The sequence below is a fragment of the Filicampus tigris genome, chromosome 1 (genome assembly GCF_054856515.1).
Source record: "Filicampus tigris isolate MCC_2025a chromosome 1, RoL_Ftig_1.0, whole genome shotgun sequence".
Classification (NCBI taxonomy): Eukaryota; Metazoa; Chordata; class Actinopteri; order Syngnathiformes; family Syngnathidae; genus Filicampus; species Filicampus tigris.
In genome coordinates, this window is record NC_141217.1 from 37,585,746 (window position 1) to 37,609,850 (window position 24,105).

General features: G+C 44.2%; 3 protein-coding genes and 1 long non-coding RNA gene across 7 annotated transcripts in view; all 4 read right to left on the reverse strand.

Annotated features, from left to right (window-relative positions):
* The window catches only part of LOC147153949 (uncharacterized), a 50,176-nt gene that overhangs the window by 25,210 nt on the left and 861 nt on the right, over positions 1-24,105 (reverse strand). The window contains exon 1 of one of the 2 annotated variants that reach the window (XR_015087848.1): positions 6,606-6,701. The exons of the other annotated variant lie outside the window; for it this stretch is intronic. This is a non-coding gene — a long non-coding RNA (uncharacterized LOC147153949). Of the gene's footprint in view, positions 1-6,605; positions 6,702-24,105 lie in introns of those variants that run through there. 2 annotated transcript variants of the gene reach the window in all.
* hoxc6a (homeobox C6a) lies at positions 396-6,592 on the reverse strand. 3 transcript variants are annotated; one of them, XM_086038265.1, is made up of 3 exons: positions 3,725-6,592; positions 1,847-3,230; positions 396-1,536 (listed from the first exon to the last, which is right to left on the reverse strand). In XM_086038265.1, exons 2-3 carry the CDS (start codon positions 2,250-2,252, stop codon positions 1,211-1,213), a joined length of 732 nt encoding a protein of 243 aa, XP_085894391.1. In that variant the 5' UTR covers positions 2,253-3,230; positions 3,725-6,592; the 3' UTR covers positions 396-1,210. The 3 variants fall into 3 exon arrangements, with proteins under 3 accessions (XP_085894391.1, XP_085894399.1, XP_085894380.1); XM_086038273.1 differs by having other exon boundaries at positions 396-1,533; positions 1,847-6,592; XM_086038254.1 differs by having other exon boundaries at positions 1,847-6,592.
* hoxc8a (homeobox C8a) lies at positions 10,159-13,115 on the reverse strand. The gene is made up of 2 exons (XM_086045186.1): positions 12,360-13,115; positions 10,159-11,874 (listed from the first exon to the last, which is right to left on the reverse strand). The coding sequence occupies exons 1-2, from the start codon at positions 12,793-12,795 to the stop codon at positions 11,564-11,566; spliced, it is 747 nt and encodes a 248-aa protein (XP_085901312.1). The 5' UTR covers positions 12,796-13,115; the 3' UTR covers positions 10,159-11,563.
* Positions 16,690-18,659, reverse strand: hoxc9a (homeobox C9a). Its single transcript, XM_086045197.1, has 2 exons — positions 17,971-18,659; positions 16,690-17,227 (listed from the first exon to the last, which is right to left on the reverse strand). The coding sequence occupies exons 1-2, from the start codon at positions 18,545-18,547 to the stop codon at positions 16,983-16,985; spliced, it is 822 nt and encodes a 273-aa protein (XP_085901323.1). The 5' UTR covers positions 18,548-18,659; the 3' UTR covers positions 16,690-16,982.

Below are 24,105 nucleotides of genomic sequence, written 5' to 3' on the forward strand. Positions count from 1 at the left end.
AAGGACACCCGCTTGGACAGAACCTGCAATCATCCACTCGCTCGCCATTCTCATAAAAAAATAAAAATAAAAAAATAAAACAACGAAGGAAACAGAAAATACATGAATGTTCATACTCATAACAGTGTCAAAACTGTTAACGTGACAAAAACGAGTGGAATTCTAGTGTTAGATGAACGTCATGTTGTTTTCTATAAAACACGGCAGTCCAAAACATTCACCACCTTTGATGTCCCCACGATTTAAAAAAAAAAAAAATTCCGAAGTCCTCAATGTTTCTGTGATAGTGAAAGCGAAATAGCTTTCCCCTCTTGACTTGTTTTGAAAGCCCAAAAGTCACCATCCATGCACCGCACGTCATAATGCTCCCATACAAGCGACACCTCACAAAAGGCAAAGTTTTACAAATAGTTTATTCCATGATACACAATTATGACAAAACAAGAACTTTCAAATGAAAAAAAAAATGAGGACGCGTACAAATATATTCACAAGAAATTGTGTGAAAGGGTCGAACAAAAAGGGGGGAGGGGGGATAAGCGCAATTTGGTGTTCTGCATTGTCTATCAAAGCAACTAAATGCACATTCACCCTTGAAGGATTTGCATAATATCTGCTTAATTGATCGACCTATATACAGGCACATATTCCCATGTGTGTGTGTGTGTGCATGTGAGTGTGTGTGTACTGCAGTCTATACGCGCAACGCTCAGGTTTCTGCAAGAGCTATGTTTACATTTGATATCTCTCTCTATTCAAGTAGTAGCCTGCATGACACTGCGACCAAATGAAGGTTCCAATTCCTTCCGCCCGTGGAATGTCGAGACTAATTTAACACTGTTTTTGGCAGAGACTTCACAGTGATGCCTTGGCTGCGTGTGCGTGGGATAAATACTTTATACTGGCATTGGAAATCACGTAGAAATTAATACTTCGGTTTTTTTTTTTTATTTTCACATTACAAGTGTGACACTGACAAGGCAAAAAAAAAAAAATCATAATAATAACAACATAAGAGTGATCCAGAGTCAAAGGGTTCAGAATGTGGCTGAAATTATTGGGATTATTCATTCTTGTATTTTTTTTAAGGCTCATCGCCCCCGTGATATGAGGAAGACGAGGAGGGGGAAGCCATCATGCAGTGTGGTCCCTTTCAGCTCCACTTTTAGGTAGTAATGTTGCTGTTCTATTTTCCATGTGCAGGCGGCAACTATTCCTTCTGTTTCTTGTCCTCGTCGTCCTTGTCTTCTTTCAGCGCGCCGCCCCCGCCGCCGCGTTCGTCGTCTTGCGTGGCCGCCGTGGACTCGGCTCCGGCCACCGTGGAGCTCAGGTTGCTCTCCTTCTTCCACTTCATGCGCCGGTTCTGGAACCAGATCTTGATCTGGCGCTCGGTCAGGCAGAGCGCATTGGCGATCTCGATGCGTCTGCGGCGGGTCAGGTAGCGATTGAAGTGGAACTCCTTCTCCAGCTCCAGAGTTTGGTAGCGCGAGTAGATCTGGCGTCCCCTGCGTCTGTCTGTGCCGTAGCCCACTCCTGCTGCGTGGGGAACAAAGTCGCCCGTTCAATATGAATTATTGATTGCAATTGTTTATGTATTTATTTATTTGGTGTGGGTTTTTTAATTTTTTTGAGGGGGGGGGGGGGCATCTCGGCCTTGCTGTACGAATAAATACAAGCATGTACACGAGCTAGAAGCTGTTTGTTTGCACATGCAAAAGGCCCGTGTACGACCCAAGGAGATACAGTGGTGTTTTATGGGGCCATAAAAAGTAGCTTACTCTCTTGGTGAGACAAATCGTAAAAGGGGGCCCATTTCCTTAATTTATTTGCTGCTAGTAAAACTCACCGCTGTGTGAGTTCATGCGCTGCATCCACGGGTAGATGGGGATGTTGCTCTTGTGCTCCTGGGCCGCCCTGCCCTGCTCCAGCGCGTAGTCTTGGCCGAGGTGGCTCTGCGCGCTGCTCAGTCCCTGCACGTTGGCCTGCCTGCAGCTGGGCAGCACGTCCTTGTCCTGCAGGAACACGTTGGAGCCGTAGTCGTACTGAGCCCGGCCCGAGCCGAACACCACGTTGTCCTGGGTCGAGTAGAAAGGGCCGGCGTAGATGCGATGGTTCTGGCTCACGGCGGCGCCGTACGACGAGAAGTGTCGGACTGGGTCATAGCTACTGGAGTTGATGGGCACGTTGGGCAGGACGTCTTGGCCGCCGGCGAGATGGCACGAGAGCGACGGGTTGGCGAAATAAGAATTCATACCTTGCCTCGGAACCCTCTTCTGCAACTCTCCCCACTTCTTTATCGCTCGCTTTTCAATCTTCCTTCCCAGTAAATCTCCCTCCCGCGTGTGTCAGCCAACCACACCTTTCCGCGAGCTCTTCTCTCGTCTTCTTTTTTTTTTCTCCCCCCCCTCTCTGTCGTGTAGCACCTCCACTCGCGTGCCTCCCCGGTACTTTGACGATGGAATATTATTAATTTGCAATCTCCGCTTAAGACGCACAAAGCCGAGTGTTATAGCCGAGGCTTGGCTCGCTCGCAGACAATATGACGAAGTCAGCTGACACGGCTCCACCAATGGCGAGGCGGGAGTGCGCTACAAACTCAAGCTTGTAGCCCAGAGCCGGAGCATTAGTGTAAAATGCCGATAAACAGTGACACACACACACACGCACACACACACACGCCATGCGAACTCGTCTTGTGAGCGCAGGCGGGCACCGTAAAGGAGGTGTTTACTTTCATCAAGGCAAATTGGGACTGATGATATTCCCAAGGAGGGGGCACATTTGCAATCAAATCCCCACCAAGTCTTGTCCAAAGAGCCATGAAGGATATGATCTTTTAATCGCACATTCGGTGCAAACTCGATGAGGGCTCGTGTTGTGACCAAAATACGGAATACTTGCCTTGTAAATACATTCAAACACACACACGTATACACACAAACGAGTGCGCGCACACATACTTTTTCCAAGCTAATATTACTGATGAAAATTGCCATTTCATATTTATCCAAGACACAATCGATGACTTTCTCGCATGGCGTCCAACTTTCCACGGCGTGATAAATTGTTGGACGTGTGAGTAATTTCCAATTTTTTTTTGTTTTTTTTCAGTGAACAGGGGGAGGTGGTAAGAATGCGTTTATGGTCTTTCTTGTTGTGTGAGGGCAATAAAACAAGTGACGTTCCCCAGCTCACCAAAAAAAAGATCTGCAGCAAAGCGAGGCGGCCGCCTGCAAGCACAAACGTGTAAAAAAAGTGCTTTAATGAACATTATTTGTGGCGCTCTTGCAGAACCAAACACGCTGGAAACACCACGCACACACACACACACACACACACACTCTTGAAGCAGGCAGTGGAATTGTTTGAAGTGCTGAGTGCTTGCTGTCCTACGTGTGCATTCCTGCGTCGTGCGACGTGCAAGAGAGCAAGCAAACTGATGATTATCTGAGCGGCAAATAATGGCTTTGGAAATTGCTTTTCAGGCGCACCACCAACACGCAAAACTTGAGCGATTGTCGGCGCGTATGGTGATTTGTACAACTCCAAACGGATATTGTCATTGCGGCTCACTTTTGTTCTGCCCTGATAAATAGGCTGCAAGTGAATTATTTCATATCCTCGTCCCCCACGTATTACAACCAACAAATAAATAAATAAATAAATAAATACATACATACATACATACATACATACATACACACATACATAAATAAATACATACACCGCGTTGAGTAGAGGTAGAATTTGAAAGGGCGACTTTTCAACAGGTCCAATTGGCAAAGAATCCGCCGTCGTGGTTGAAAAAGTGCAGGCACAGGCTCCGGGTGTTCGTGCACCTCATTGATTTGTTGTGCAAGCCTCAACAGCCCACAAAAGAGACAACAAAGACGAGGAAGTGACTTGCCATAAAACCTTGCTTCCCTTCCCTTTATTTGTGGCCATATGTGCTGACCATCCGCCTTTGCAGCAAATGTTGGCAGGCAACGTCAAATGACAATTTCAGCCACAAAAATAAAGTGCTCGTCTGCATTGCAAGCTTTTATTTATTTATTTTTCTTTAAAAATTATATGAATTATTTTTTTTAGTAGTTGATGAATTATATACGGCAACTCTATTGGAATCCGTCAGCCGTCTTAATTGCACAAATGCATTGAAATTGTGCTTTTGATAATTTCCTATCCCCCGCAACGCGCAAAAGACCACAAAAAGCGCGCGCGGCCCGTCAAGTTTGCACTGCAAATAAAATCTGAGGCGTGAAGCTTGCGATGTGTGCCGACGCGACGCAGGCTGCATAGCTGCTTGGAATGCGGCAGAGCTCCAACCACTGCGCACAATTAGAAAGGTCAGTCTTACCCTCGGGTTTTACGGTTTTATTGCAGCCCATCAGGCGCGGCACAAGGGCGACTTGAGCTGCTACAAAGCAGCCTTTTGCTCTACTTTGGCCAGCAATCATGTTGGGAAACAAACAAAACGAGGACGCCTGTATCCCAGAAACACGGCACTCAAGTAACATGAATTGTCTTTTATTATTATTATTATTATTATTATTATTATTATTATTATTATTATTATTATTATTATCATTATCATTATTATTATTATTATTATTATTGCTTCTGTTATTATTATGTTTCCAAGCTAAGGTTTTAATGAACCTATAGCAGCCGAAGTGAAACTGCAGAACCTGCTTTTTTTTTTTTTTTTTAATTTTTCCTTTAATTTTTTTTCTGTGACTTGACATGACACACTGCAAGTTGGATGGCAACTGTACATTTTCTACATTCTCTGTCATGATTAAAAGGCAACCAGGGAGCTGGAGGCTGGTGAGCCCTGATGCTTTCCTCTTTAGCTGCCCTTGCTAATCAGGACTAATTGTGGCTGTAACAATGTAAAGGCATCTATAGGCACTTTAGCGTGGCAGGCTGGCCCAATTAGGTCCGGAAGTGTTGGACTTTATGCTCGTTATATGCACTCAGGAAGCCAGTGACCAGCGAGCGGCATGTTGATCCACACGTCATAAATTAGGACCATTAGTGGGCCCAAACTTTTGCCTTGTCGGGAGTTCTAAATGTGGTGATAGGGACAGATGTAGGACTTCAATGGACCTTTATTTAACAGCACAAAACATCAAGCATTGCGCTTTTTTTTTGTAGAAACTGAGCGGCACTGTAAATGGAAATGTATTAAAATGGACTGCTTGCTTCTTCTGTGTGCAGGCACAGAAATGGAGCATTACAGCAGCAAAGCCTCGCGAGGGGACAACAAACGACTTGCAAGGGCGGCTCGTAAGGATTAACGAGGCTTCAACAAGCACCAATTGAGAAGAATTACATTTTTTCCTGCAGCATACAATTGCCACTGTTGATCTTCGGCACGGGAGAAACATACACACACACACACACACACATATAAACAAATATCTTTTAAAGCACACAATTGTTGTCGCCGCCCCACACACTGTAAAATGTAGCAGCTCTGAAACACATACAGAAATATGACACGTGGTTTGAAATTAATAAAATTACGTACAATATGTACAAATGTCTTACGGACATGAAATTGTTTTTAATGGTAAATTAAGGCCCAAACACATAATGCTGAAAGCCAAATCACAGACGCGCGCACGCACACACGCACGGTGCAGCTGTTCTGATCTATATGATGTGATTTTTTTTTTTTGTCTACTTCCGTCAGGGAAAAATCTGGAATGCGTTTGATGACAACTTTGATGTATATCTTGCTAGTGAGCAACTCCTCGGCACTACACGCACACACACACACAGAAAGACTACACACACGCGCACTTCTCATTTGACACAGCTGTTATTAAGATTCCTAATGTCAGTAAATATGAAGCATAATAAAGATGACCTTTCAACCTCCCAAAATTTGTGATTGTGTCCTGCTTGTAGAAAGCAAGGCGACATGTTGATCGCCACAAAGCGGAGCTTCCCAAGTCAGCATTGGGAAAGCAGACGTCGCCGACCAGCGCGCGCGCGCGCACACAGGCGCACACAACAGGCACACACGCGCACACGCAAGTGGGTCAGCTGACATCCGCAGTGAAGCAGCAAGCAGCTCAAAACAACAGCTGCCCCGCCCACTCCCACATGCAACATGGCTGATCGCCAGGGGGCGCTATGGATGCTACCACAACGTCAGTGCATGCGTCATCTTGTCTGAGTGTGTCTGCGTGTGTGTGTGAGCGTGATACACAGCAGCCTGTTGGCAGACGCTTGAATGTAACAACAACTTAATTACAATATATCACTCAGCATCGAGCAGCAATCATGACAGGATGGGTATTAAAAAAAGAAAAACAAGGAAAAGAGTCTACGGCTAAATGCTAACACCACAGTGCCGTCAAATCAGCGACCAAATGCTAAGCCGTGGAAATGTTCACTCAGGTGCTCCTGGCCGCCAGCAAGGCAGCCAGCGCCGCCGCTGTGACATGAAGGCTCCCACGGGTCACACGTACGCGACCCCACGCACGCACCTTGCCATCATTTCACACGCATCCGCATCGTCCCATCGTCCACGAGGCCACGCGCGGCTTCCCGACACGAGCAGAGAGAGAGAGGAGACAAACGCGCGGTCCTACCTGAGCGGCGCCTCCGCGGGGGCTCCATCTTGGCTGGCCACGCTCGCTCGCGCGCGCGCACGCACGCAGCCTATGAGGATGCAGCACGGAAAAGTCCGTTTTCGCAGCTCCTTTTGCTTCCGTCTTCCGGAGGGAGAGCGGCTGCGGGGTGGCCGCGAGACGCCCACGCTTTCGCCAAGATGCCCCAACGCGCGCGTGCAAACGTGTCGGCTGTCCAAGTTGGATTGGAGAAAAAGGGAAGATTTTACTCGACTGCAGCCTGCTCTGCTGCCGATTCAAAGGAAGGAGCAGGGAATAGACAACAGCATAAAGTTCATGTTCATAGAGCGTGAGCCACGTGGCTCGCTGCAGCCAATCACGGCGAGCCGTGAGTCGTAAACTTTTATTACTCAGCTGTAAATTTCTCCCTTTAACAACCAGGAATGTTTGCACCCATCTTTGCCATTCCCCCTTTCTTCCCGATGCAGCAAAGATACAAAACGTGAAAAAAGGAAACCGCCGCAAAAGGCGCAGCTCGGATGCTGACATTTACGCATGTTGCGAAAATATGGCGGCAAGGCAGCAAATGTGACAGGGGGCACACTGGAAGCCAGGCGAAGTGGAAGTTGCAATCGCAAATAGTTTAAGGGCGTGTAGGGAAAATAAACAAAGGCAAATTAGAGAAGAGGCTTGAGTGAAATGAGACGAAGCCGATTGAAGGCCTCTCGCCTCTTCGCTCACATGACACAACGCGTCCAATCAAGAGCGCGCACTGCCTTGTCAACTGATCAAATCCAATAAACTTCAACATGTTGGAAACAAAACCAAGGCCACACACAGTGGCGCGTCACGCAACACCTGACACAGCCGAATTCACATGACACACTATTTTCAAAAGGGCAAAACACACACACCCTCAAATTTAGATACGCATCGCATTCCAAGGGAACAAAGACGACGATTCAGCGCATTCAACCGAGCAAGTAGCAAATATTAGTGGGCCTGCATTAGAAATGCACACTTGACCCAAGAGCAAACGAGCCTCTGTAATTTGTCAAGGAAAGGAATGAAAATTTTCAGAGGAGGGCTCCGTTTTGGGAACCGCCAGGAGCCAGCAGCGGACACAAAAGACGTAAAAAAAGCAGCCTCGCCTTTACACCACCAATAAAGTTTACAACAGGTACACTAAACTTTAGTGCTGATGTCAGGCAGCCCTCTGGTGAAAACACGCACACGAGATTTAGGCTGATGTGGACACACCAAATGTTGCCACACATCCGGAATGGTGTGTACAAAATGAAGGCCGATTCAAAGAAGAAGCCACGATGATAGTTTCTTGGTACAAGGCGGGGTGGGAGGGGGGCGCACCATTCAAAATGGACCTCGAAATGGATTTTGCTCCACTTTGTTGGTCATTATAAAATGAGTGTGAAAAAAGAATAAGGTGATTAGAAGATTTAAAGAAATATGTATACACCAATAAAACTGAAATACGGTGCACAGTCGTTCTGAGTACATTTCACTCAAATGCACTCACAATAGACAATGAACATTTACTTTGACTGAAGTCACTTACAAATAAAGTACCCTGAATAAAAATGATGTGCATTATTTACCCAATTTTATTTCGTCAAGTGGTTGCACGAAATAAAATGAATCCGGATCGATTTTTTTAAGCAGACTGCACCTACTTTAAACATGTATCTGTATCTAGGATTTTATTTTGGGAAAACATTTGACTGAATAAAATTGAGTGAATTCAACCATATTTTGTTTTCAGTGCAAGCAATTAAACAGACAAATGCCACAATTTTTTTGGTTTCACTTAAAAAAAAAAAAAAAAACTATTTTTCTCTATACACAAAGCCACCGAGCCTGAAATTGATAATACTTACAGGATACACTCAATCTAATTTGACGAAAGAATCATTAAAATATATACACTGAAGGTGGTGAAGATGGTTAAATTTACTCAATTTTACTTTGTCAAGTGGTTGCACCAAAATAAAAACATCTGAATCCAGAAAGAATTTTTAAAGTAGATGTATAGTCTCCTTTAAAAAATCAGATGGTTTCATTTCGTGCAACCACTTAACTAAATAAAATGGAGTAAATGATGGACGTCATTTTCAGTTTTTCAGTATATATAGTATAGTATATATATATATATATATATATATATATATATATATATATATATATGATATGGGGGTAATTCGATAGAAGGACATTATAGATTTTTATAGTTTGTGCATATAGTTATAGTTTGTGCATATAGTTTCTTACATGGACTATGTAATATTATACACATGCATATATATATATATATATATATATATATATATATATATATATATATATACACATATATATATATATACACATATATATATATATATATATATATATATATATATATATATATATATATATATATATATATATATATATATATATATATATATATATATATATATATATATATATATATATATATATATATATACACGGTTTAGCACGTAAAAGTTTTTTCAGCTTTAATGCAGTACAAGCACAAACATATAAAGTAATTTGGTACTATATTATTGCATCGGAACACTTGAAGTGAATTGAACGAAATACTGACGTAAAATGGTAAATGGTGAGACGTGTATTACGTGTATGTGCGTGCATGTGGGTGCGTGTGTGTGCATGTGTGTATGTGTGTCTGCGTGTGTGGTGCTGGGGGGGCATACAAAAGCTGAAGCTTGCTCCCAGCCTTTGGTTCTATCCATTGTTTTAACGTGCGGAGTGACCAATAAACTTGTTCATTCATTCAAATTTGTGCCATCGCAAAGATTGCGTTTGAACCACTGAAATGTCAAAGCATACATTTATTTACTTTAATTTTTTTGATTAATTATTTATTAATTATCGAGCATGAAGGCAGCTGTGTCCCGGCCTGACGTGTTAGAAGCCTGCTCACAATTGTGCTGCTCCAAGCTACAGCATCTTGCTGCCTCGCTTACATTCTAAACCAGCTTCATTGTTAATAACGCAGCGGATGTTTGTTCATCTCAAATATTATTCATCCCAAGATTCATTAAAAATGCTCCCCGAAGAGAGGAAGTTTTTATTATCTCATTATTAAAGCGATTCATCAAATAGGGGAAGGCTTTCGACACATTGCATTGCACGCTGCGAATCTCACGCAAAACCCAAATGATTTTTTTAAACGGAAAATTACTTTTTGTAATATATATATATATATATATATATATAGAGATATATAGATTTATATAGATATATATATCTATATCTATATATAAATATAGCATCACGAGTCCAGCTTTTGTGTGTTGATAATATCAGCCCCTTTCTAAGAAAACAATAAACAAAAAATAACGTGCGCGCTTATGAGGTGAGAGCCTAAGGCGTTATTCATGCATATATTTGTACGTGCCTGTGTGTGTGAGAGAGATGGAGAGAGCGGAGGCAATCAATTGAAGGCTGCATGTAATAAAAAAAGAAAAGAGTGAGTAACGATTGTGAGCCATCATCTTTATTTGCGACTTCACATCAACAATGGCGGGACACAATGTCGTCGCGTCTTTCACAGGAGAAACACCAGCAAACGAGCATAATTGTTAACATCCACATCGAACAAGACGTACATAAAGGTTATATTCAGTGCAAAAAAAAAATCCAAACCAAACCAAAAGGAAACCAACTAGTCTATTTCACCAGCACGTTGAACTCCAAAGGAAACTGGCTGTCATTGTCGCAGGTAGGCGCAGTCAAAATGTGCGTTGTAGGCAGTTTGAGTTGTTGGGGAACTCTTTTGTCGTTCACCCCGAGCCGTGCCACCATTTCGTCTTGTCTCGTCTCGTCTGGTCTCGAGTGGCTGCGAGTGTGACGGTGGCGCAGGCTCGCAAGTTTAGGTAGTGCCTGGATGCAGGTAACAATCTGGTCATTGCGTTGCTTGGCTTCGAGCTAATTGTCTTCCCAAGACTCCACTATAGAATTGTCTTCAACAAGTATTGGCTAAATGCTACAAACACAACTTCATAACGAGAGAAAAATGCTGTGTTGCGTGTGCGCGTGTGCGCGTGCGTGCGTACGTACAAGTGTGTGTGTGTGTGTGTGTGTATACGTGTATAACACTTTCAAAGAAAAACCGAATGAAATCTCTATAATTGAGAAATGTCTATTGCAATTGTCCCCAGGTTTAGGTAGCATCAAAGGATTTCAAACGATTGCAATTCCATGGTCATCCCCCCCCCCCTCCCCCAAAAAAACACGGAAAAGAAAAGAGAAAAAATGAAAAAACGAAAAGAAAAGAGGAAAAGGAAAGAAAAGCGCGTGTGAGGAGCTCATGGCTACTTTCATGCCATCCGCGTGGAAACAAACGGACTAAAACGGCAACAATGACAATAATAATCATCATAATCATAATAATAAAAGGTGGCTGCTTTGTACAAACTGCTGCGATGATGACTGAACACGCCACTAAAAACCCTCCATTAAGTTTACAAGGTCTACTTTGAATTTTTTTTTTGAGGGGGGGGGGGGGTTGTATTTACAGTTTTCATCGTGGTCGTCTAAACTGATTTCGATGCAGTTGTCCCAAAAATAGCTAGGCTGTTTTTTTTTTCGTGTGAATCATCTAACATGCGTTTTATGTCCCTTTTTGTTTCATTTTGCAAGGGCAGCAGTTGAAATACAAACCAAAATGTAGAGCGTCTACTTTCTTTTTTTTTTCTTTTTCTCTTCTTTTTTTTTAAAGAAAGATGGTCAATCCCGTTGGATGACCGTGCAGGGCTAAATGTGCCTATTTGATGACAGGAATATTGTTGGAATTCCTGTTCCCACTTGACAAAACGAAAGGGTGGTCATAAAGATGACGCGGTTGCGTTTATGAGACCTCGCTCTCCTTGTTTTTTTTTTTTTTTTTCTCCTTCTCTTTTTCAGCCCTATAACCATAAAAAGGCCCATAAAAGTCACTCCTTGCTCTCCTCTCGCTCTTCCGCTTCCTTGTCTTCCCCCTCTTCGCCTTCACCGTCCTCGTTGGCCTCCTCCTCGGCCTCGGCCTCTCCTCTCTGACCCGGAAACTTGTCCTTGTTGTTCTCCTTTTTCCACTTCATGCGCCGGTTCTGGAACCAGATCTTCACCTGCCGCTCGGTTAGGCTGAGGGCGTGCGACACCTCGATCCTCCTCTTGCGGGTCAGGTAAGGGTTGAAGAGAAACTCCTTCTCCAGTTCCAGAGTCTGGTAGCGGCTGTAGGTTTGCCGGCCGTTGCGTCGTCCTGGGGCTTGAGTGGGGGGGGGGGACACAATCACGCAATTAAAACAACCAAACAAAGACTACATGAAGATACGCACACGCACACACACTTCTACTGAAGCGTCTCCGTTGTCCTTTCTGATCACTTGCACGGTACACACGAACGAGTGTGTGTCATCTGTCATGTAATAGGCCGCACGAGTATCATGATCGGTAAAAGAAACCCAACTAAATGTCAGCTGAGCTCTTCGTCAATGTGAACCCAGTGTCGTGTTTTTCAAGTATGATTGCACTGTGTTGTGAAATATCGGATGGGAACAAATAATCGGCTGTCATGCTCCCATCAGTACATATGAGCTGCATGGACATGTGCTGCACTGCAGTGCCGCCTCTACATGTTCCCGGTATGATTTGCTCCTACTGTACGCACACACACGCGCGCGCGCGCGCATCTCGACTATTACCAACATGAGCGCAGACAGCACAATCAGAGCGAAACATGCAAATTCTAACCGTGGGGGCGCATCCAGGGGAACATGAGGCTGGGAGAGGAGCTTTGGTTCAAGTGGCCTTGTCCTTCCCCGAGGTTGGAGCCTGCCGACGATTTACAGTCCGGGTACTGCGCCAGGCTCGCCTCTTGCTGGCTGCCGTAAAGCGTTTGCCTGGGCAGGGCTTCGTAGCCGTAGAACTTGCCGGCGTCGCCGTGGCACGCCAGGGCGCACGGGTTCTGCTGGTAGCCTGGGTTGGAGATGCCCGTGGTGCCGTGGTGGAAAAAGTCCTGCACATGGTGGGACGGGTGCTGGAAGCCCGGCGCGGCCGCTCCGGCGCCGTAGACCAGCGTGTGGCTGCGGGCGACGCTCTGCGGGAACCGGCAGTCGTAGTAAGTCGGCTCCAAGGACTCGCCGCCTTTGTACTTGGAGAAAAGAGGGTTGACAAAATAGGAGCTCATGTTTGTTTTTGCATCCAGCGGTGCGCTCTCGCTCTCGCTCTCGCCCTCTCGCTCTCTCGCTGTCTCGCTCTCTCGCGGCCGCGCGTGGAAGATCTCGAGGGTGATTAGCCTTTTGTTTGGGCTCCGAACTCGCACACTTCGCGTCCACAGGCGCAGACAGACAAAACCGGAACTGGAGGAACGCTGCCCCTTTGGATAATCCACGGCAGCTCACTGACGCTGAGCCTCTGCTCTCATCGGATCGCTCCCTGCGTGGGCTGCGTGGACTGCTGCTGTTGCTGCTGCTGTTGCTGCTGCTGCTGCTGCTACCGCGTGTTGTTGTTTTCCGCCCCGGCTTTTTGCAGGCTCAAGTCCGGCTCATGGCATGTGCGCGTCTTATCTAAACTTAAAGCTTGGCGTGCTCCACCGGCACAGTCACAGACGCTGCGTGCTCTTTTTTTTTTTTTCCTTTTTTTAGCTTACCACCCCCACCGCAGGCGCCCCCTCCTCCCTGTCCTCCCCCTCCCATCCCCTTCATCTTTTCCATAGCGGTCAGACATGGGGCCCTATACGGATACAGTAAAGGCACACCTCGAGAGGAGCTGGCTGCAATCATCATTTTGTATGTGATGAGCACCTCATCAATGGAGGACATTTGAAAACTATCCGAAATGCCGTGCCCTTTTGCTGCTGCACAAAGGGAAGTTGCCCCTCGAAATCAAGGCTCAACCCCCTCATTATGGTCAGTGACAGATGAAACGCCATTGCAGCGTTATACTTGACCTGCGGTGGGCTGTTGCAGTGAACAATGGCAACAATAATAACAACAATGTCCAGAAGCACCACGAGCACGCAAAAGACAGCAACAAAACAAAAGCGCCACGAGTAGAAAGTGCAACACACAACACAAAAACAGGATTCAGAAGCTGCATTCATATACACAAACTATAACACAAGTAGCCCCAGAACACACACAAAAAAAAAACAACAACAACCGCCATCGCACCAAGTGTGGGAACAAAACAAACAATAACCGAATCTATATATAGGAACACACACACACCCACACGCTAGAGTAAGCGAAAATAAGCAGCCGTACGTAAGTGACGTTGTGTGGGAATCCAGAGCAACGCATGCTCGGCCCTCGTGTAATCGAGTAAAGGGGGCCAAGCAGGGCAGCGCACACTTGCACCCGCCGCTGTAAAACACCGACACACGCAAATATAAACACGACCTCGGAATAGTAGGTGCCACTCAATGACCCCGTAAAAGCCACCGAGGATAAATCTCTTCGCGTGGAAGACTTCATAAAATTTTACACTGGATGTTTAGCTGCAATCAGCACTCGCGAGTCCCACTTGAATGCTCGCACGGGCTCGCTCGCTCGCTCGCTCGCTCACTCACTCCAAATATGCCAGCGAGCTTTTTGTGGGGCCACTAACGTTTTATACACATCGTCGTAAAATATGAAAGGCGCGCTCGGCGAATTTATAGACCTTTCACACTCTATAAATATGCAGATTGCCAATCACTGCTACGGACGCACACGCGCACGCGCGCACACACATTTGCGTTAATACAAATGATCAGGTCATCGTCATTATTATTATTATTATTATTATTATTATTATTATTATTATTATTGTTATTATTATTATTGTAGTAGTAGTATTCATATTAGTATTAGCATTAGTATGAGTGTGAGTATTAGTATTAGTATTGGTGTTATCTTGATCCCACCAGAGCCCCTTTTTGTACGAAGATTTTAGAATCATATTAGAAAATAATGATTCCCCCGAGGTTTTATTCTGTTCTTTTTCACCGTTTGACGATGTTAAAATGTTTTTAAAGGCAACAGAAACATCATATGTTTTATCATGTGTATACTGGTGTAATATTATAGCGTAATTGAAATCGAGAGCTACGGTGATCTTGAAAGAGCAGTGAGCACAGTTGAGTTCCTAATTGCATTTGTAATCTGCACTCCGTGACTATAGATTTCTACATTATGACACATTATGAAGCATATTGTGTCATTAAAAAGCAGGTGTCCGTTTTTCTCTGTACAGACGACTTGGAATCATGTTTGGACAGCGATCATCTGGGTGCTTTTCGGCATTGTCCCTGAAATGCGGCCGCCGAGCATGGCTGTCATTTTGTCGTCTCCTCTTCCTTACGAAGCTAGACACAAAAAGCAGCTCAACGGAGGCTTCTGGGCTTCAAAGGGCGGAGCAACAGCGACATCTAGCGTCCACGCGGCTGCCTACACTTGGCAACCTGACTGGAGCTCACCAATCACAAAGCACCATGGCGGGCACAACAAAATGTCCCCATTTGTGCAAATCGCGTTAAAACGTCGCCATTTTGTCTGTAATTTGCAAAAGATGACCCACATTTTCATATGTCTTTTTGTGACACATTTAGGCCCTGTTAGATGTTCACTGTTGACTCTGCCTATCTAATGGTTACCTAATATGAGCACCCATATGATGAAGTGCAGGCGAAGGAGGGGGACATCGCAGCTGGTCTGTGGGGGGGGGGGGGGGTGAAGGCAAGGGAGCGGGGTCGGGGTTCCACTGAAGGTGCAGCAGTACTCCTTTGAACGAGTCCTTCCGCTGCGTCCATTAAAACCATAAAGTCATTTAGGCCAGACGTCTAGCCAGTCGCTCGAGTTTGCTTTGTTGCTCTGCGTTTGAGACAAGCAAGCCAGCACCAGTGAGGCCATATACCAAAAAAAAAGACAAAAAAAAAAAAAAATAAAATAATAATAATAATAATAATAAAGGTAAAGCGGCTTTTTTTGTGCAGTGCGTCCGGCCGGAAATGCACACGATCGGCCTTTGGAAAGTGCAGCATCCTGTCTGTATTGTTTCAGCACCACAAAAAGATCATTTAGCCCCCACCAGGCGGGAAGCAAATGCGACGCTCACTCTTACATTCTGTGCTAAATGCCGTCTTATCAAACTCGCTTCAAAACATGCGAATATAGTCCAGGCCAAACGGGCTTGGAAATGTGCAGGGGGAAAAATTGGGGGCAATTTTTACATTACACGTGGACATTTGTCGCTGCTTGTGCAGCTGTTGCGTTTGGCAAGCACTTTTTTTGATTAGAAGTTTACCTAATTTAATGTTCGTCAAGTTTGTGGTTTCAAGACTTTAAATAATGAACATTCATATTTTATTAATATTCATAAATTGTGGCTTAAAGCTCCACCACCATATTTGTGCCCCTGTTATTTGCACAATGTGGTCTTACACGTTCAACAATGACTAGTTGCAAAGAAAGCTTGATTACCCCCATATCATATAGATTTACACCTAATCACTTTATATGCTTGTGCTTGTACTGCATTAAAGCTGAAGAACATATTCGTGCTAAAACGTATATATATATATATATATATATATATATATATATATATATATATATATATATATATATATATATATATATATATATATATATATATATACACACACACACACACACATTTGCCTGTGTATAATACTCCATACAGTATTACACATTCCATGAATTAAACTCTGAAACTCTGCACAACTATCTATATCGCCCTTTTATCAAATTACCATTTAAATTATATATATATATATATATATATATATATATATATATATATATATATATATATATATATATATATATATATATATAATTAGATGTACATGCACTCACAATCAACACAGAACGCAATAGTTTAGGGTGATGGTGTTTATATTTGCAGATCTATACCTACATTTCAATTGGTCTTTGATATTACAGTTCCAAAGAGATACACAACAACTATCACAAAAATACAAACAAGACAGACAGTGGTAGATGTTTTAATCCTGTACAAAATACTCCACTGCAAGGTAAGTGAAACACGGACGATTTCAAGTCTTCTCTCACTTTGGAGCATTGCTACGCGTCCAAATTGTACTTTGACCGTTTTCCTTACAAAAAAGAAAAATAATAACAATAATGCTTTATAACTGTCAATGATGAATCAGCTTTTCTTTTTTCTTTCTTTTTTTTTTTAATTTTTTTTAAAGAACACCCATTTGCGTAGAAAAATGACAAGCATCAAACAGTCTTTGAAATGGGCTTCCAAATGAGCAAATGATAAATATCAAGAGGAAGGTGTTGGTGGCTGCGTGGCTGCTGTCCATAGTGGTTCAACTCGTACCAGTTGCGGTCTTGGCCGACATTATTTCTCCTTGCTGTCGCTCTTCTCCTTGTTCATTTTCTTCATCTTCATCCGCCGGTTCTGGAACCAGATTTTGACCTGCCTCTCGGTCAGGTTGAGGACCCGGGCCACCTCATAGCGGCGGTCCCTGGTGAGGTACATATTGAACAAGAACTCCTTCTCCAGTTCCAGAGTCTGGTACTTGGTATACGGGCAGCGTTTCTTCCTGGTGGAGCGGGCGTGGATCCAATTTGCCACGGGGTTATCTGCAACGAAAAGACAGCAAATGAAAGCAAGAAAGCAGCAAAACTTGTGTACAAGCAGCATGTGGGCTCGTCATCTCCTTTGGCGCTCGCCAAAGCAGCCACCGATTTGCTTCGGAGTGCCCTTAACTTGTGAGGAACACCATCGTAAAAAAACTCAATGCGCGTATTCACTTTATTGGCCCATAAAGCAGCGCACAGTTCAAGCCTTTACAGGTCCTCGGCCAAACTCAACCAACGTTGCTCAAGTTGCGTGGATGACTTTTGCCAATTGATCTGAACGTGCTGGATATTGCAATAATCAGCCTTAGTTGGAGTAAAATGTACAAACATTGAATTTTATTTCATGTCTTTTTTTTTTTTACTCAATGTTGGGCCTAAAATGGCTGAACGTCTCACGGCCGTGTGACCTCAGATGTGTGTTCAACGAGCAGTCAAAAGCCACTGATAATATTTCTACAAATAAAACGAGCGAATATATGACTTGTCTGCACCCAAATTCAACATTTTCTTGCATTTCTTGCATGGGGCTTTTTTTTTACAACCCCGTCAAGGTTTTTATAGCCCCAGTATCATTAGCCCAGTAGCGTTTGTCTTTTATAGTTCCTAAAGCTACACAGCCTGCAGTATAGAAAGGGGGCGAGTGTATCATTTCACTTTACAGACCATGTTGTTCTCAGCAAAAAAAAAAGATAAAAAATGGAGAAAAAAAAGGCCAATCAGCTGTAAAAAGAGCTTGAACTTACTCGGGTCGAGCTCGGGCTTGTCTTCATTATGCTTCCCCGCAGCCAGCAGCTCCGGCTCGGGCGAGGGCAGGCACTGCAGCGTCTTGTCCCGCATGTCCGACGATGAGCAGTACAGATAATCCGGGTAGGTCCGTCCGGTGCTCGCCAGGCAATCGGCGGCTCTGTGCTCTGGGAAGGCGTCGTGTTTCAAGCCGTAGTGTCTGCCGTTGCCCGGGTAGCCGTGGAAAGGCACCGCGCCCGAGATGGGCTCCAGCCACGAGCGCACGTAGCGCGAGTCTGTGCCCAAATGAGCCTGGTGGCTGTACGGATGATAGACCACGGACGACTGCGAGGGCGCCCACGAAGTGGGGAACACGGCCGGCTTGGCGGCGAAGCTGCACGACGGGTAGTCTCCGCAGTCCGCGACCAGGGACGCTGGACGTGGGCCGGAAGGGTGCGAGGCGTTCGCCGAGAAGCGAGTGGCAGCGGCTGCAGCTGCCGCCGCTGCCGCCGCCGCCGCAGCCGCCAGGACGTCGTCGCTGTCGTGGCTGATCAGGGAGTCCACATAATAATTACTTATGGGTCCCGTGGTCGACATGTCGAAGTTTCCCGTACTCGTTTACATGCATCCGATTATTATATGGCGTGTATGTGTACTTTTTTTTATCTGGCCATAGAACAATCAAGGCAGGTAATTATTTCTCCGAGCTCCGCTGCCTCCGATTGGCTGCCCCCGCGTCACGTGACCGTATTTACACCACAAAAATTGCACGGCGGATCAATGCGCCACTTACCGCGGGGATAGCCTTGCGCCTTCATCGGATTCAATAACTTTTGCTCTCCATATATAGTGGACGTCTTCACGGGTACAACTCCAAGCGAGTCGCCTTTTTTTTTTTCTTTTTTTTTTTGCGGGGAATGTAATATGACGTGTGAGTGCTTACGGAGGATCTTTGCACAGACACGGTGCAGACACATGCGCACACTGCGTCTGAAACGTAGCCCGGCACTATTTGACGGTGTCATCAATCTCTGTCCGGCTGGAAAATCCTCCAGCTTGATGCTACTGCGGTGAATAATATTGCAATTTAAACATGTTTCTCTGCACAAACGCCCCTCTTTAGCCGCTGTTTATGAGCAATTACGACATGTTGTTTACTCTTTTTAGTTGTTGTTGTTTTACAAGCAGTGAGGTGTTGACAGTTTAGACAAGATGCCTCGCGGCATGCAGACGTGGGAAGCGCACAATGTAAAGTTTGCGATGCTTTCAAGAGGGCGCAACGACATTTCCTAAAATAGGGGTCCGGGAAGATAGCACTGGAGGAGAGGGTCCCAACATTGTTGACAGGGAGCCCACTCGTGCGCATGTATTCCACATAGTGGCTGTTCATGTTTTAATGCCTGTCAATAAATTTTAACGACGACCATTTGATTGTTCATAAACGTGTCGTTAATAAGCCACCATCACAGTCCCTCTCTTGACATCTAAACGTTAGACTTGTGCGCGTGTGAAGCACACGCACACACACCCGCCCACACACACACCTACGCACGCACAAACACACACGCGCGCACACACACACCTACACGCACACACACACACGCAGGCCGAGGACATTGCAGCTCAAAAAGACGGTAAAAGGGTTTGCTATATTTGAAAAATAAAATTTAAAAAATGTCTCACGAGGGGCTCATGTCGCTGTTGTAGTTAATTTGTCTGCTTTCCGCCGCAATGTGGTGTCACTTAGCATGGCATGGAACAACATTGGGCCGGTAAGCGAACACGCTGCAATGCGGGCTGCAATTAGAATAACGGCGTCATTAAGTTTAATTTTAACTTTCACTCTCAAACTTTAATATCTGCTTTCAGACGATCTGGGATCTATCCGTGCGTGCAGGGAGGAGGGATCCCTGCATGTTGGACCCCAAAGTGCATTTACACAAGAACATTAGTCGCTGCTTTCTGCGTCGGATTGATTTTGGGGGAGCTTTAAATACCGGCCAGGTTTCATTTTTTGTTCTTTTTTTTTTTTTTTTTGTTAGTCCACACAGGCTGAATCCTTGTACACACAAATCGGATTTCAATTCAGGCTTGCGTATTACAGTTCGTTGCGTCTTTCAAGAAACCCGAAACGTGTTGTGCTCAAATCAATTTCAACTTCGTTTGGAATGATGCAAAATGAAAAGTGTGAATATAAGCGCATATACCAAAACCTTCATGTCCTTTTGCAGGGAAAAAAAATAAGAGCTGAATCTTCCACGTGACGTCACGATGAGCCCAGATGAAAAACAAAAGTCATTTTACGAGTGCCAATAATTGTCATATACAGGCTGCGTTTGCATGGTGCGTATGCGTGTGTGTATGCGTGTGTGTTTGCGTGTGTGTGTGAGTCTAAGTGGGGGTGCGTGTGTGTGTGCGTGTGTGTGTGTGTGTGTTTTATGGAGTTCAGATTCAAGCATGAAATGTAAAAGGCCAGACAGCATTGCCGAGTACAGGTAAAGTCAAATGTTTCACCAGATGCATGCGCTGTAAATTCCCTTTCACTTCAATAAGATCGTGTATTTTTGGGGGGGGCGGGGGATGGGGTTGGGGCAGGTTGAAGGTCTACGTCTGTTTATTCTGCTGCTGCCATTAAACCCCAGTGTTCGCCAGTCATGCGATACTTTCACATATGAGCCTGTAATGACATCCTTTCCTCTTTTGTGGGTGTCTCCGTCTTTAACTTTAAGAGCACATTGCTATTTAATATGCGTGTACCTTTGTGTTTTTCTGCAATTAAATCAATGACTTCCGAGCATTTACTGCTTGTTTATTTCATGTTTGCCCAATGACTTAAGGCGGGTGTCAAATATTTCATAATCAAATTTCTCGCTGGCGTTGCACTGCGGCTGCCGGGCCTGTTTGCATGTCACACAGTCAATCAACACAAGATGCACGCAACACTACAAAAGCTTCGAGTGTAAACAAGATGAAATATTTATCATACAAAATTGACACAGTGACTCAAAACAATGAGACGATGCATCACTGCATCGACAGCCGCCAAACCTCACAACACACACACACACACACGTACACGCACTACAGAATGGGAATAGTGTGTACGAGCACAACATACATGTCACACCATTGAGCAATGCAAATAATGCGCGTATCCAACCACATCACTATCATTTTATATGAAAACAAGTCGTTTCCTCCTTGCAAAATTGGACTGATTTGGTTTCCTTTCATAATCAATAAAGTTATTTGCAACAATTTGTGACATTGTAGGCAGACGAAAACGCCACATAATTGGGTCAATTCCCACGGCTGCAGTAAATACTGTAATTTATTTTTTTCTTTAAAAAAAAATATATATATATATATTTGCAATTGTGTCCAAGTTGCTTAATTTGCCGAGACGAGGCTGCTTGGCTTCAACGGGCGAACAAAGTGAGTCATCGTCATCGTCGGAGATAAACGAAGGCCCCCAAAATAGTCTGAAGAGCCCTCGACTTGCATGGGATCATTATTTTTGGGGAGCACGCAAGGGGGCCGAACTCAGATGAGAGTTTGGACTGGGAAAGATTTCGTTTTTTTCGGTAAAAGAAACACATCAAATGGAAGAAGCATCGCCACCAAATACAAATAGACTGACGAGCCCTCGCTAATACTGCCATAGATATCCAAACGATGCTCATTCATAAAATGATAATGATTGATTTGGTTTGATTTGATTTGATTTGATTTGATTTATTATTAAGCAGTCAACAAAACACTGCAAACAACAAACATCATCAACAAAATCACATATATGCGTTGAAAAAAAACCAAGAAACAAAAACACTTTAATAGACCAGCCGGGACTGAGGTGGGCCGTTGTCCCGTCTCTGAACACCAAACCCATAATTAATCAAATGATAGCTGCCGATGCGTGTAGAAATCCGAAAGGTGATTGAAACAGTTTGCTAAAATTGTGTAATTTTGTTTTCACCTATTAAAAACATTCTAACATGATACTGTTATGCTGCATACTGTCGTTGGCATTTACTGGATTTTGCATTTTCATTGACTAACGGTTGAGTTAGCTGCTATTTGCTTTTTCTTCTTCTTATTCTTCTTCTTCTTCGTCTTCTTCTTCTTCTTCTTGGTAGCTATTGAGAGGCCCAAATCGCCCCACGTGAAAGGGAATCATTCCATATTATAAATAAATAACTAAATAAATAACTAAATAAATACATACATACATACATACATACATACATACATACATACAAACAAAAATAACACCATTTTGCGTCAAAAATGGACCGATCCACTACTTGGGTCAACTTGGGTTGTTTTCTACAAAAACACACAAAAAATTGCAGTTTTGTACAAAACAACCCACAAATTTGGGTTGTTTTGTATAAAACAATGCAAGAAGGTGGATCAAATTGACCCAATTTGTGAATTGGATCATTTTAGACCAAAATGGGTTATTTTTAACCCAACTGTTTTACAGTGTACATACATCCATCCATACATACATACATCCATACATACATACAATAAATGTATTTATCTGTGTGTGCGTGTTGGTGTGGCATTGCATCGGGGTGTTCGTGCATGTTTTGAAGCGTCGTGGGTCTTGTTGTCGTGTTTAGAGCGTATTTGAAGTTGTTGCTCGTTGCTAGTCGCTGCAGTCACACCTCGGCCGAAGTGTCCCTAGGAGGAAGTGCGCGTCTAAGGGCTACACTTCCTACGCGCCACTACAAAGTGAAAAGGAATGACTTTATGTTTATATGGTTTTAGGGGGAACTGTTTGCGGCGCTGTAAAAGTCTTTGTCCCAGATGCATTCCAGGAGAAGACACCCATTGAGCGGACTGAATGTAAGTGACTTTGGATTCCAGACTCGCCCCCACAACCCCCCCCCCCCCCCCCCCCCCCCCCGGCGCCCCAAGATTGTAGCTTGCATCGCCGCCAGGGACTTTTCGATATGATTCGACAAGAAGAGCGGATGGGAACGAGCAGAAAACACGGCGGCCGCATTTGCACAGCACAACAAGCCGCCATTGTTGCTGACTTGCAGTTGATTGCCGCGTGGACTCTTTGCTAACTTGGTCTGCCTCATCTGACTTCACGCCGTCCCCTCACAAATCAACAGTGCAGATGAGCAACACACATGACTGCCTTGAGAAGAACATTTAGTCCAAAGAGCTTTTGCGTCTATGCAGAGCAGAGTGAGAATGTACGTGATGAGTGCACAGATGAAAGCTCATCACAATGTGATGAGTAAACAGCAGGTGAGGTGTGCAACGTATTTAGGTTGTTGTCATTCGTGACACATACACACTTTAATGTGATTTAATGAGGTTTCTATATTCCTTTAGAGTTGGAGGAAAAATATAAGATTTGCACGTACATTACTGCTATTGTTCTCGACGTAAACTATTTCGTACACTCGGCCCGTAAATGTCAATGCGAATAATTGTAATTTCTAAATAAAATGGCCCCCCAAAAAAATCAATAGAAAATCAAATGACTTCGTGCTGTTGACTTGAGTGTAACGTGCACTAATTGTTTGGCCCAACATTGTAAGGGTAAATATTCAGAAAAAAAACATTAATTGGATTAGTTCACTATTTATTTTACTCGAAATGGACAGCAAAATGGCAACAATAATTGAACAGACGAAATATGAAGGCTCTTCTTGTTTTCATGATTTTGCACACTCGGAAATACGTTGTATTTAAATGAGGTAACTGCACGTTTTCATATTTTCAAATATAGGAAATGATAATGATCTGTATTCGAATGAATGTGCAAGGCAAAAGAAACAAAACGAGCGTCACGAGTTCTAAAATGACGAGGCAAGCCTGCACATCACTGGTTCATTCCTTGGTGATTTCTGCCACCAAGGTTACGCTGACGCCACGCCGGCCTGAAGTGCAGGCTTCAGTCTAAAGCTTCAGACATATTGATTTTTCAGCCAAGCATCCGTGCACCAATGGCAGATGCCTTTTGTTTACAACTGCGTGCAACAAAACAGCAGCCAGGGAAGCAAAGGATCACCGAGCAAACACACGCACGCACGCACGCACACACACACACACACACACACACACACACACACACACACACACACAACCGTGCGCGCATCCCAACTAAATCTTTTTTTACAGTTGCATTT

Coding starts and splice junctions, on each gene's coding strand:
- hoxc8a (XM_086045186.1), bottom strand. CDS start 12,795: ATGAGCTCCTATTTTGTCAACCCTCTTTTCTCCAAGTACAAAGGCGGC. Junction 11,875..12,359: donor CCCCTGGATGCGCCCCCACG/GTTAGAATTTGC, acceptor CCCCCACTCAAG/CCCCAGGACGACGCAACGGC.
- hoxc9a (XM_086045197.1), bottom strand. CDS start 18,547: ATGTCGACCACGGGACCCATAAGTAATTATTATGTGGACTCCCTGATC. Junction 17,228..17,970: donor CAAGCCCGAGCTCGACCCGA/GTAAGTTCAAGC, acceptor TTTTCGTTGCAG/ATAACCCCGTGGCAAATTGG.
- hoxc6a (XM_086038265.1), bottom strand. CDS start 2,252: ATGAATTCTTATTTCGCCAACCCGTCGCTCTCGTGCCATCTCGCCGGC. Junction 1,537..1,846: donor GCGCATGAACTCACACAGCG/GTGAGTTTTACT, acceptor TTCCCCACGCAG/CAGGAGTGGGCTACGGCACA.